Here is a 14,609-nt window from a genome sequence, read left to right on the forward strand (position 1 = left end):
TGCTCTCCACTCTTTCTCTTCATCTTTTCGAGATCTCTAATAGCTGTGGGTGAGACATCTTCTATCTGCCAGAAATATTGTCTTCCCCCTAAAGCCCAAAAGGTTCTCACGAGGCTACAAATTTTAGTCTTTGTTATAGCTTATATGAGTTTGCTCATGTGTGTCTATGAAAATCCTAGGATTTCATGTGATCAACATGTCTGATGTTCTATTGTTTTCCATTCTTCTGGTAGAAGTGTTCATTTAAGGCATGTCAGCAGTTCTGGATTTTGGCTGCTGTAGAGCTATTGGGTAAACATTTGCTGATCCCAGTGGGATTTGCTGTCACTGCTGTGTATATTCTAAGGCCTTTTATATTGTAATATCAATTTGAGAAACTTGCTTAGATGTGTATTTGAATGAGAACTTTAGTTTGGAGAACTTCGAAATCTCTGTAGAGATTTAGTTTAGAAAGAATAATAAAAAACCCCCCAAACAACCAAAAACCCAAAGAAAACCAGCTTACATAGTATAACTGTTTTTTATCAATCCTTTTGGCACTCATTCATTTGTCATCCTTGTCACCTGTCAGGATTTTTCTACCTGCTTTGAAAAGTCTTTATTACTAACTTTTAACAAAGGAATCCTCCAGAATATTTTGTTCAGTCTTTCTTTTGACTTCTTTTTTGCTTGGTTGATATAAGTTATCTCCCTTTTTCCTTTGAAAAACATCCTTTAATATTTTGGTTTTAAATATAAAATCCAGTACCTCTTTACTGTTTTGTCTAAGCTATCAGTAATAATGGCCTTTGAATAGAGTTCTCTGGGAAGACACAAAAATCTGAAAATATGTTTATTTCAGAATGAAATAATAATTCCTTACCGTTTAAATATAATTTTTTATTATTAGCAAAGTTTCTGATTTGTCCTGGGCTTTTGATGGTTTTTTGAACTTGTTTAACCAACTCATTCACTTGAAGATTCTTCATATGGTGAAGTGAGAGCTATATACGCTTTTGATCTTCACCATGAAAGAGTGTGTAGCCACTGAGCAGAACAGGGATCTCAGTTTGATTCGGGCACTCCTCGTCTTACATACATGATGGTGAAATAAGTAACTCCTGTGCCTCTATTCCGATGTGATTAATGATTATGGCTGCACCATGGAACTTGGTTGGTTACTTCGAGCAGAGAAAGTTATGCTCTGTGTCTGCTGTGTTAATTCAGGGCTCAAGAAGTGGAAATAAAGTAATGAGTTAGATGGGCAAAAGTTCCTTCTAGACTGATGCTAGGCAGCTGGTGATTTCACCTTCTATTTGGGGGAAGTTCTGTTTTCTTTCTTCCTTTCAATTGCCTTCATTCCCTACTTCCTACCTAGTGCTTTGGATTTTGCCATCTTTAATATGAAAAATTTATAGTTTGTCAGATACATTTTGAATGTAAATTACCTGTCAAAGTATTTATGAGTAGCTTTTGTTTTAAGGTGGAAAATTTAGTGGCTCTTCACTTATGTAGTAGTTGCCTTTGCATATACTCACAGTGCTGCTAGGTCAGTTTAAAACTATATCACAAATAAGACCTAAAATTGCAGCAGTACAGTTTTTAAAAACCTATCACATGTAGTTTTGAGATCTCAGTTTGTAGCTTTTTTCCTGATTTTCAGTGATTTCTCATGCTGTTTAGAGATGCCAATGAAGAGATAAACATTACATCACTTAGTGAAGTCCATCTAATTTGAGCTTTTTGAGAGCGTAAGGAAGTAAACTTATTGTCTGTGCAGCCCTTTCAGAGAGTGCCCCGCTTAGTAGTTCCTTGTCAGTTCAAGACAGGCTTTTCCACATGCCTGTTTTCCAAATGTTACAATTTTTCTCCCTTTCCCAGTTGTCTGCTTGTAGAAGAATTCTAGGTGTCCTGAAACCGGCTTCTTGTAGACCTTGTGTTGTGAGACATTCTCCAGTTTCTAGGATTTCTGACTCTGGGTCAGAGCTTTGCAAGTGGTTATTTTGAATTCTTCTGTTGGGAACTGGAATTCTAAAGGAAGGTTGATTCTGGTTTTCAGTTTTGTGTACATAGCTTAGGTAAAGCGTGTGGTGAATGAAGTATATTGCATTTGTGAAAGAGCAAGTGGAGAGGGTGAGGTTTTTGAAGGTGATGTTATTAGAGATGTGTCATATGGTTGTAAAGGTAAAAAAGCTTTATGTTTTATTCAAGAACCAAACTTTCCCTTTTTTTAAATTGTGAAATACTTGTTAAAGATGTGCTGCCAGCCTCATACTCTAAATATTCCCAGCAGTAGGAATTTTATAGAAGAAAATAGACTTAAAAAGAGCACAAATCGCACTATGAGAGGTGCGACTGTAAAGACTTCACTAATGCAGCTGTTAAAATGTCTTAAAATTCATGTTCTGTGTGCAAGAACTTGATGCAGAGTATGCTTCAAACTTGTTATTTGATACTTCATGTTTGGAACAGAGTAATTTCAGAAAGGCTGTGGGGGGGAACCCCAAAATAATACAAGTTCTAGTAATTAAAAAGAGAAGGGTGGTGTGTGGGGTGGATTTAGAGAGGTGTGAGAGTGACTGACTGTCAGGCTAACCCAATAATAGACTTACTGTTCTCCTTGCATGTCAAACATATTAAAGATTAATTCTAAAACTATCACTGTTTATTCCTGCTTTTGTATGACAATAGTCCTTGTCCTTTGGAAATGGATAAGAGGCTGGTTTGTTAAAGGTGACTAAAAATTCATAATAGAAATATGACTTGGAAGCCCTTGAGGGATTGCTGGGGTGCTCTCTGCCTCTGACACCAAGCAGAAACATGCTTACCACCAAATCCTGTCTCAGGACTACTGACCCAGGGATAAGGCAGCTCTCCTCTCCAGTGTTACTGTAGGAGAGACAGAAAAGGCTCCTTGTTAGGGAGAGCAGTTCCATCTGGGCTCTTTGCCTCTCTAGTGTTGGTAGGAGGGCAAGGAAGTGGCTCCACATCAAGATGGGATACGTTGGCTGAGGAGCAGGAGGTTGCTGAAGGAGAAGCACAGTGGGTGCTTGCGTTGGGCCTCACTGTCAGCTGCTGGACTACTGTTGCTAATGCAGTGAAATAATATTTGCAGTGCTTGATATTGAATGTGTTTAGAACTGACATAACTGATATGCTTCTAAGTTATTTGGTCTTTATCCCATTCCTACTGAAAGTATCAGGTAAGTGTAAGCCAGGAAGAAGCTAATGCATTGATATTAAGTACTGCACGTTTGGGTTTTGTTTTCATTTTGTTTTTTCTCCTTTTCCTTGGCACTGAATATTTGCTGTGCTTTCTTTAGGTCGGGATTTTACTGTCAAAATAGATTTTAGTGCTAATTAACTTGGATTAGATTTCTCACATTAGAAAAAAAAAGGTGGGGGCAGTAATGACAGTCATTCTGCTTTTATTATGGAATGTAAAAAAATGCCAACTTTTTTATTTGTTCTAAAAATACATTGACTTTCTTCATGTTTTTTATTGAAAGTCAAATGTCATAGACATCTGAGAGAGGTTTAGGCCTTAAGTTTTGTCAGCTAAACATCTGAGAACATGAGCTTGTGAATGTATATTTTATGAGTTCCTTTCTGGGGTTTCAGCTTGGCTTGGGTTGGAGACTGCACTTAAGGAAGTGGTGTATCCCCAGGAGTGAAAAATTAGGTAGCTGAGATGCAAGTTTAACTGCCTGGGGAACCAAGATGATGTAGTGGCTGTGCACCAGTTTTAGAAATGTCAGTAATATTTTAAAGATACGCTGATATACTTTGATGCCTCTTCACCTGCATGCTTACCGAGTTGTAACCAAAATTCTGTATTTCTCAGTGTGCTTTTTGGATTATTCAAATTGGCTTCTGCTAGCATAAGTGCACTTAAAACTTAGTGGATTTTTAATAGTGATACAGTACAGTCCATTCTATTATTTTAAAATTTTGGTTTGCATCTTTAGGAGTGAAATAGAGAAACAGTTTAGATTAAGTTCCTGTAAGGCAATTATCAAAGTAGTTTGACTGTACTAGAAAGAATGGCTATGGATGCTTCACTGTCAAAACCTGAGGCTACGTGAAAACATCTTCTGGGTCATGCTTGATTTGATACTATCATGAAAAACCTGGGTGAAATACAATGCTCAAAAATGAGATAAAGCTCCTTAAAACTGCAAAGCTGTGAGTGCTCAGGTCAGAGTTCAGGTGTTATTAACAAATTGAAAAAGTGATAGGAAAACAAAAATACAGTTTATAGCAATAGTCATTGGTGTATATGCAAAACACACGAGGAAGATACACCATATGTAGGAGACAAGAACAAGATGTAGGAAATAAATCTTTAAATGCAATTGCAAAATGAAACTGCATTTCTTGGTGTGAGAATATTGATAGTACAATTGCCAAGAATGCCACTTGAATCTAGGTTTGTCATTCCTTGCCGATGTTTGCCTTGTGGATAAAGGAACAATTGACTCTAATTTTGCCCATTTAGTTCTTTAAACTAAAACCTCAGAAGTTGAAGGGAAGAACAGTGTCTGTTGCTTCCCAGTAATAGTTACACAGGTTAAAGGAAAAACTTAATTGGCGATCTGATTTTTGTATTTGAATAATAATGCCTTAAAATGTGGTTTGTTTTTCTTTTTTTTAAACAGCTGTAGTGGATAGCCCCTTAGTGAAATTTCTAACATTTTATGTAATTCCTTTACACAACTGAAATTCAGCAAAACATTTTGAAGCCCTATTAAGAGAACGCCCAAGTTTTTCAAATAGCTGGTGTGCAGTTTTTCTGTCATAGAACAACACTGACATCCAGCGGTGGTCTTGTACTACTGCGGTCTTTTAAGATCGTCTTTGCTTAATTGCTTCAAGTGTTCTTTTTTCTATCGAGGCGTTGTCAAGTAAGAAAAATTTGAAAGCTTTCTGCGATTTTTTCCTTTTGAAAACCTTACCATTTTATAGCATGATTGTATAAATCTGCTTCTGTAGCAAAGATATGTAAGGAACATTCTGATTTTTGCATAAACACAATGAAAATAGCTATATAAAATTTGCTATAAAACTCATTGATTTGTGTGGCTGGCACTGAATTAGAAGTGGTAGTGCAGTTTGGGTTTGATAATATCACAGTGATTCTGGAAAAGTTGGGAATCTGAAATGGATAAATTTTATAGAACATATTTATTTATATTAATTTTCCTTATTTGCTTCTTCTGTTACACAAAGCTTCTACTTAATAAGATGTTAATTCTAGAGATAGTAGAAAAAAATTACAGAGGATTTATAGAAAAATTATGTGATAGAAAAAGGATGGAAGATTAAAGATTTGTGTGCATGAGCTGTAAATTACAAAGAGAGAAAAGATGCTTTTCAAGATAGCTGCTCATGACAAATAAATATTATTAGGAGAGTTGTTTACCTGATGGATTTAATTAGAGAATAAGGCTCTCATTTAAAACCTTTCTCTGTGTGTGTATACACATGCGTGTTTGTCTGCAGATGAAGTGTTTGATCCAGCAGTATAGAGCAGACAAAAAATGCATCTTGCTTTGATACTGCCAATTTCTTCAGTGTTTCAGACACAGGTAATAGAGTAGCAGTACCAAATCTGTCTATTCAGGCCATATCAGGTGTGATTTGTTCTTCATGAAGTAAAGCAGAACATAAAGGGAGATAAGTAGAGGCATAGGCAAGATTGGTACTATGGTTATATCCTATAGCAGTGGGAAATACTGAAGAGGAGAATGCACACCTATAAGATACAAAAGTGGGTTATTAAATTGAGGTTATACTTGATATGAAGGAGCAGTGGGAAAACAGCTCTGCCTGTCACTGATGTAATATTTTTTTTTGTGTATTACAAAGGAAGAATTACTGAAATCTGTTTTCCATAGAAGCTTGTTGAGAACATTTTGATAGAAAAATTGCAGATTTGGATTTATATGTGAATGATTCATGTAGAAAATGCTGATTCATTACTAATGGCTTTGTTTTAATGTCTCATTTGAAGGTGGGAATGCAGGTACTTTCTAGGAGATGTTTTTTCTGACAAAAGCTGTTGCTAAGCGGATTGTACTGCTTCATGTCTCACATGAATGAAGCTGGAGTGGGGGGAGGAATAGGTGAGATATTCCTCAGGTTTCAGCAAGTGTAATGCAAAAGAATTGCAGTAGAAACATTTATTTTCCTTTCTCTTCTGATCTTTCTCTTGAGAATGTGTCAGAAATAACCATCTCAACCATTTGTGGAAGCTTTATACCCATTTGGTTGAAAACTGATTTTTTTTTTCTTCTAATTTATATTAATGTTCCAAGGCCACAGAATCCCTGTGTGACTCCTGCAGCATTACTTACTAAAATTCCCTTGAAATCCATGTAGTTGTTTTCATTACTTCAATATGTAACTTTTAAGATTGTTTTAAAATGTGTAAGAAAGAAGTGTAGTGAGTACTTTATTTCTTGGAAACTAAAGGTAATTTTAGTGTGTGTTAGTTTGGTTACCAGTCCTTATGGTGGGAGGTTATGCTGTGGGGTGTGTGTTGTAGGTTTTTTTTGGTGTCCATTGTAAGATGTCAGTGGTCAGCCACTGGCTTGCTTTGGACTTCTTGGAGAGCTTTGTGGAGCTTGGCTGCTGGCTCCCTATGCTTCTCACCCGTTTATTTTACCTTTTATTTATTTGCTGCTTCACATTAAGCAGAAGTGCTTAATTCTGAAAGGTTTATTTACAGAAGGAAAAAAGGGAAATTTGTTGATTGTGGCAGCAGCATTTCTGTGCCAGGTTATTCCCAGTGTCTCCTTTATTTATAAAGGAGAGTTAGGGGAGATGGCTTGGAATGGGGGTGTGGAGAGCAAGGATTGACAGACACTGCTTGCACAGCACCAGCACAGCCAGGTAGATCTTGGGAATTGGGGGATTTATGGGCGCTTCCAGCCGTGTGATCTGGCTCATGTGCGGTTTAGGATTGCTTCCAACCACTTGGCAATAGGAAGTGTCTTGGATTAATGTAATAGGATCACACTGTAGGTGACCTTTTGTTACCTGAGGTCATGGCATTTTGCAAAACGGGCAGAACAGGTTATGCAGATGATGTGAGGCATTTGAGTGAATATAATAGAGACACAGAGCTGCGGGGCTGTTCTCTTTGACTCCAGAGCAGGTTTTTACTGGTTTTGGTTTTGTTCAGGGTCAGTTGTTTTTTTGTTTTTGTTTTTTTCCCTCCTTCCTTGATCTAATACAGAGAACAAAGAAGTGAGTGGCCCTATGCTGTAAAGGTGCTACCTTCAGCATATCGCATGCCTTCATTAAGAACAGATAGGAAAAGGCAATCTGATTCCTTCAGAGTCTGGAAAAAGCTCAGACTTAATAATCCTTATGTTGTCGAGGGAAGGATTGTGCCATCTGAAGAGGTAGCTTTATCTATTTTGACTCCCTTTTCATACTTGAGTGAGGTAGATGTATTTTTTTCTGTATAAATAAATTTATTTTAAAATAAATTTAATAATTTTTTTTTCTTAAATAATTTGTGGGCCTGTAGCAGGAAATACTCAAAGCTAAAACTTAATAGTTCTTATAGGAGACTGTACAAACAGGAGAAAATAAAATAGTTTATTTAGAATAAGTTTCTTTAAATTTGTTAAGAAAATATAAACATGTTTGGAGTAATCATTGCTATATGAAGTAGTCTGTATAAGAATGTTATTATGGCAAAATGGAAAAGACTGACTTGATAAACACTGGTTTCAAGCTTTTGTTACAGCAGGAGAGATCAGTGCTTTGGCTGAATCTGGTGTACAATGTCTCCTGGTTGCAATTTGCTTCCTGGCCAATTTCTGACCATTTTTTACTAAATCTGTAGTTTTGCATCCTGTTGCACAGAAGCAGCACCTGACACATTACTGGAAAGCTCTTTTTTTCTCTGTTGAAGTTCTTTAGCAAAATTTGGCTGACAGAATTGTTGATTTGATCTTTTTTTCTTTAAAGTAATCTTGATCCTGATCTTTTGCATTTGCCTAATTTATACTTTTATATAATAAGCATCTATGATAACCAAACCAACCAACCCTGAACTATAAAGTATCCCCCCTACATTGATATTCACAGGTTTTTTTTCTTTTTTTTGAAAACTCTTAAAATAAGGAAGTCAGTCAGGTTTTTGCTAAAAAGCTTTGATGTTTGCTTAAATCAATCTAACAGATGTCCTCAGTAGTATTTTATGATTGGTGTCTCTGTGAGGTTGGCAGAGATTTTGGTCAGATAGGCAATGTTTTTGCTGAGTGCTGTTGCTTAAATTAGCACAAGTCAAAAATTAGTGGTCTTCTCCCATGAGGTTCTCTTTATCCTTCTGTCTCAAAAACTTTCCTAAATAATGAGAGAAACTAAATTGAAAATTCATATGTAAATTTATACATAAAAGGTTATAAACTGAAAATTTTGACTAAACCAGAGCGTTGTTTTGACAGCTGTGATTCAGTCTTCTTCACTTTGAGGTGCAAAAGTAAAATGTGACTCAGCAGTGAATTTTGTAATAGAAGAATTAATCTTGTCTTATATAGAGAAAGTTTAATTGTAGGTCAGATTCTTGTTTAGTTGTTCTTTAAAAATGTTTTTCTCTTGCTGGAAAATGGTAGCGCTTATGTTGGAGTACGCAGCTTAAATAAGTCTGTAAGAGAATTGCAGTCCCTCTAGCTTTAGTAGAATGAAGAATGATGTCATTTGCATTTGGAGCAGTAAAAGAAAAATCCTTCCTTGGCTTAGCCAACAGTCTAAAACTCAGCTTATGGATTTTGTACTCCCTTAGCCCCTGCTGTTCAACTTATGTTCAGTTTTATGCTGAAGATGGCAGAAGGCAAACTGGTAGAGTTTGATACTGCTCTTTCTAGGAATTCTGTTGGTGTAATTAAGCCACAGTTGAAGCCTTGAGAGCAGGATAGTCTGGATGTATCTGTTTCCCCTGGCACAGAGTGGGAATGCTGTTCTGCTTTACCTTCTGACTCCAGCTAATGAGAGCTGCTAATGCACAGGAGTTGCACAAAGCTTCCCATATCATAGTACTGAAGCTTAGAATTACTCAGCTGGGAAATCCTCTATTCCCATGCAGAGCAACACATCTTGCTACCTTATTCTTCTCAAGCATTTGTCTTTTATTAAACAAATAGAATTGTGTCTTCGTATGCTTCTATATATACGTATGCTTTTTTTTTGCCATCCAAATTGTTTATTTTTGGCTTTTCTTCTTTTTGGTGATGGTGGGCTAGAGACTCAGGATTTGCTAGATTCCATTGTCTGACATGAACAGATAAATCCCATCAAGTGTCTGGGTTAGAGCACAGCTGGGAGCAGTAATTAGTCTTGGAACACTGGCAGGACTGGAAAGGGCAATGTTAAAGTCACCAGGGCTGGAATCAAAAATGTCTGTCAAGTGTACTTCCCTTCAAGAATTTTTTTGCCTTGTTTGTATGTTACACTGTGCATGTTATTTTCTTCAAAGCGAAGTATTTCTTGAAGCACCCAGGAATATTTATTTTTAGTATTTTTAGTGTATGTTACTCTTTGTTTCTTAAATCATTCTTTTATTATTTGGGAAAAGGTAATTTCTTGGTGAGTAGTTATTTAAATGTTGAGGAGGACCTATGTTTCAGACCTGGTGTCTATCAATTATGTAATGGTTGCTGTCATGTATTTGAATAAAATGAAGAGCTGTGCAGAAGAAGGCAGGTTGCCAGCTACATAAAATTGAAAACTGGAACTGCAGATGGGGTAGAGTAGGCAAAGTGAACAACAAATGTCACAATTTCTGATCACTCCAGTTTAAAACTATCCTTTTTTAAAGTTTTTTTTTCTTGAAGGCTAGTATAGGTCAGCCCTTTAAAATGGATTCAGGTAATCAATTCAAAACTTGGTGTTCAAAACTTACTGTATACTTACAGAATTTTTACAGAAAGATACTGATCCTGCACTACCACCATCGGTGTAAGGAAACTACTTAGATTAAGTAATTTTTCATTAATTTTTACATCTATGTTTTACCAATACAAAAGATAGGAACTAAGGACAATCTCATAGAAAGAAGAAATGTTTGTCTCATTGATACATCATGTGATATTCCATTTTTTTTTTCTTTCACAGGTGTCTTTCAGATGAAGGAATTGAAGCTTGCTTAAGTTCATCTGAAAAAGTTAATACAAATGATATTATCCTAGTTGCTCTTAATGTAAGTCATGGTAGTGAAAATGTTTTTTCTGAGAAATCATGCTAAAAATGATAGATGCAATGGCTCAAATATAGGTTTGTGTGTCTAATTAAGTGTGCTATTGTCAGTGTGATTTATGTAAAGGACAGAGTACTTATCTCTCTCCTTGCCTATATGAATTGTGAGTTTTATTTGCAAAGAACATCTATTCCAAACTGCAAAACTTGTAGGAGAAAAAATGAACAGATTTGGCAGTAGGAAAATATTTTTTTTGTTTATGAAATGTAAAACTAAAGTCAAGCTATAAGCAGTAATACAACCAGAAGTGCTATGTAATGACATGAGTATGAAATTTTAGTATAAGTTTGTTGGGATTAAAAAAACACCCTTACTTTGACTTCTGGACATGATACTCCTTAAAGCGCTTTCAGACTACATATCCAGTGTTGTCTACATATTTATGTAACTAAAACCTGGATTTTTTTCTTTACTATAGAAATCTAGATTAGTACTCAAAATTTTGGCAAAAAATTAACAAGGAATGTACAAGATAGCACAACATCTTCAAAGCAATATACCATAGTATTTTTTAAGGATATGAGAAAAGTGTGCATGTCAATCCCTGTTTTTCAGAATTCTAGTATATACATTGTTGGTAATCATTAAGTCTGCTGCCTTTCTTAGTTCATGTATTTGCTATTTTATTTTAACATATCAAATCCCTACTCAGATGTTTTGAATGATTTAATATAAACTGTACTTTATTTGGTTTAATATAAACTTTGTAATAACTATATGTAGTTTCAAGGGGGAAAACAATGTAGTTGAGTGCTTAAGAGAAAAGTATTCTTCCTTTCTGAAATTAGAAATAATAAAATAATGAAATTATGTGGGAGGTGTTGGGGATTATTTTGTTCCCCCTCAAGATTTAACCACTAGGTGGTTTTAGATGATACTCTGAAAAAGAGGGTCCCCTCTGCTCCTTTCACTTATTCTTTAAAGCATGTGTTCAGTCACTTCTGTATACAGGCACCAGTTCATGTAAGGAATATGAAAAGAATTAAAGCAAAATTATAATGCAAAGATGCAAAGAATGTAATGCAAAACATGCAGAAGGCAAGCATTTGATGCCTGGACCAGAGCAGCATGTCCATATATTTGAGAATGTATTGCTGCTTTATACAAAACCCAAATAAAGTATTTGTGAGTTGCTGGGTATTACCCTGCATGTAATCGTATGCTGAAATGAGTACTGACATGATCATTTGTGACTGTGTTGGTATTTCAGGTTTGATAGGTAATAAAAATAAATCAGGAATGTTGCACAAGTACTCCAAACCAGACTTAATGGCTTATCACTTTTAATGATTAAGTCAGGTTTTTTTGTGCCCAAAAGATTAACTTGTCTGTTGAGTATGTAGAGAGTAGCAGTGTGTCTTTAATGGCAGGATAATAATGAATTTATGTTCCACTTCCTACAAATTCTTCCTTGATTGCTAGAGGCACCTTTCAGGCAGAAGAAATCCAGAAGTCAGCTGACCTTTTTTGTCTTTTTTTGGATGTGTATGTGTGAATTGCTTAAATAAATATGAAGTAGATACACTTATATCTTCAGTCCTTCAAATGTTTTTATTTTGTCTAAGAACTTTGAAGTATTTGTAAAAGTTGTCTACCGCTCCTGCTACTCTGATGGGAAGCTGGAGATTTCAGCAAGGGCAAGTTCTGCCTGAACAACCCAGTAGCCTTCTGTGATGGGGTGACTGCATCAGTGGGCAAGGGAAGGGCTACAGATGTCATTTATCTGGCCTTCTGTAAAGCCTTTGACACAGTCCCTGAGAATATCCTTCTTTCTAAACTGGAGAAAGACATTTAATGAATGGACTGTTAGAGGCATAAGAAAGTATTTGGACAGTCCCATCCAGAGAGTAGTGATTAATGGCTCAGAGTCCCAATGGACATCAGTGACAAGTGGTGTCCCTCAGGGATCTGTACTGGGAACAATGTCACTAAATATCTTCATTAATGACACAGATGAAGGGTCCAAGTACACCCTCAGCAAATTTTCAGATGACATCAAGCTGAGTGGTGCAGTTGACACACCTGAATGATAGGATGCCATCCAGAGGGACCTGGACAAGCTCAAGAATTGGGTGCATCAGAATCTCGTGAGGTTCCAGGACCAAGTGCAAGGTGCTGCACCTGGGTTGGGGCAAGCACCAGTATCAACACAGGCTGGGGGATGCACAGATGTAGAGCAGCCCTGCTGAGAAGGACTTGGGGGTGCTGCTGGATGAGAGGCTGGACATGACCCAGCCATGTGCACTCACAGCCCAGAAGAGAAAGCCAAATGTGTCCTGGGTTGCATCCAAAGCAGTGTGGGCAGCAGGGAGAGGGAGGGGATTCTGCCCCTCTGCTCTGGTGAGAACCCACCTGCAGTGCTGTACCAAGTGCAGGAAGGACATGAGCCTGTTATAGCAAGTCCAGAGGAGGGGACACCAAGATGATCAGAGAGATGGACCATCTCTCCTGTGAGTAAGGCTTGGGATGGTTCAGCCTGGAAAAGAAAAGGTTTAGGGGTTGACCTAATTGTGACTTCCCAGTGCCTGAAGGAAGCTTAGGTCTCTCCTTGGAGAGACCTTTTTACAAGGACATGTGATGAAAGAACAAGGGGGAATAGCTTCAATCTGAGAGTAGGTTTAGGCTGGATATGAGGAGGAAGTTCTTTACTGTGTGGGTGGTGAGGCACTAGCATGGATTGCTCAGAGAAGTCATGGATGCCCCACCCCTGGAAGTGTTTAAGGGTTTGTTGGATGGGCTGTGAGCAATATTGTCTTACCAGAAGGTGTACCCTGCCCATAGGAGAGGATTAGAATTAGATGTTCTTTAAGGTCCCTTTCAACCCAAACCGTGCTAGAATGATTCTGTGGACCACACAGGAGCCATTTATAGGAGCGTGTGTGCTATTCAGAGACATACAAGTGACAGATGAGTTTCCCCAGTTGTGAAAAACTCAGATTTTCTCAGATTGAAAAACTGAATGTGCTTCCTTGTCATTACCTGGCTATCTTGTGGAACAGAGAGAGGATTGGGCATTTATTCCCTCTATATACTCAGCAAATATGCCAGAAGTGCATTCTTATGATTATTTTCTAATTTGTAATTTACCAGTGTTTCTCACTGAAAACCAGAATAAATGATTTACAATATTTTGGATACTAAGATAGAGTCCTGCTCAGTTTTGGATCAGGGTGCCAGAACAGTAGGCCATTGACATATATTAATGGCAAAATATGGTTCAAGTTCTTGTAGTAATTACATTTAGCACATTTTCTTTTGAAAGAGTTGTTTATGATCATAATAAGTAAGGATTTGTGCATGTAAAAAGACAGGAACTAAAAATACTTTTCTCTAAGTGCCAGATGGAGAGCAAAGATGGATGTTTTACCTCTGTGAAGCCTCACAGTTATGTTTAACCATTAAACATTGCATAGCCATTTGGTTTTGTTTATTTAAAAGCATTTTAATCAATGTTGAAAATGTTAATTTCATTAATTAAAACAAGAATATAATTTAAAAAGCAAATGGATTTCTTTTGTAAACTCTTGAGTTGTTGAATTTTTTATCACACAAAGGAGTGGATTTCTGTTGAATAAATAGTTGTCATTATGGAAAAAATGCTATTCTTATTCCTATGTTATGGGGTTTTTTTTTTAAGTCCGTATTTTAGGTTAATATTGTCTTGTCTTCTGTAATCATTTCAGACAGATTTAAGAACGATTGGCAAGAAATTCCTCCCCAGTGACATCAATGGTGGAAAGGTGGAAAAGGTAGACAATATTTTTACTTCCCTTTTCTATATTCTGTGATTTCTGTGTTATGACAGCCTTCTGCGGCACATTAGTCTGGTTTTGTCATTACTTCACGTAAAAAAACCCCCAATGTTTGAATCTATTATAGTGTAAAAATGTGAACATAAGCTCCATAAAAGGGGACTTTCTGGGTTTTATTTCAACAACTTTGAAATGATTAAATAAAAATGTGAACAATCCTGGCAACTTCATTTGTTGCTGGAAAGTCATTAAACTTTTTTAGTCTTGACATTGTATCAGAATTTCATTTTTTCCCCTCATTATCCTGAGAGGGCAACAAAGCAGGTCAGAAATAAATCGAAGTAGAAGTTTGATTCTGATACACAGTGATACATGTTTATGCTGGGTTACTTGCCTACTGGCATCCATGGCTATAGCTATGCATTTATGTAATTTTCCTATGGTTGTGTATCCCACAAGTCATGTGGATAAAACATGTTAGATGGGGTAACACTTTGTGCTAGAGAAGAGCATTATACTTGAAACTTGGGTGTGCTAGATTTTAATGCATGTTGCGTGTTTAGGTAAAAATGAAATTTGTCCCCTTCTGTATAGCCTTCCTGTTTTGT

At 36.7% G+C, this 14,609-nt stretch overlaps 1 protein-coding gene across 4 annotated transcripts in view; it reads left to right on the forward strand.

The window, feature by feature from the left end:
- Window positions 1-14,609, forward strand: part of TDRD3 (tudor domain containing 3) — a 93,816-nt gene that overhangs the window by 31,520 nt on the left and 47,687 nt on the right. For 3 of the 4 annotated variants that reach the window (XM_071448514.1, XM_071448515.1, XM_071448513.1), the window contains exons 2-3: window positions 10,108-10,192; window positions 13,933-13,998. In XM_071448514.1, the coding sequence (XP_071304615.1) occupies window positions 10,108-10,192; window positions 13,933-13,998 (151 nt within the window). The remainder of the gene's footprint in view (window positions 1-10,107; window positions 10,193-13,932; window positions 13,999-14,609) is intronic. The other variant, XM_071448516.1, reaches the window with a different exon arrangement.

This window comes from Agelaius tricolor, unplaced genomic scaffold (genome assembly GCF_023055355.1).
Source record: "Agelaius tricolor isolate 1412-34295 unplaced genomic scaffold, bAgeTri1.0.p SCAF_26, whole genome shotgun sequence".
Classification (NCBI taxonomy): domain Eukaryota; kingdom Metazoa; phylum Chordata; class Aves; order Passeriformes; family Icteridae; genus Agelaius; species Agelaius tricolor.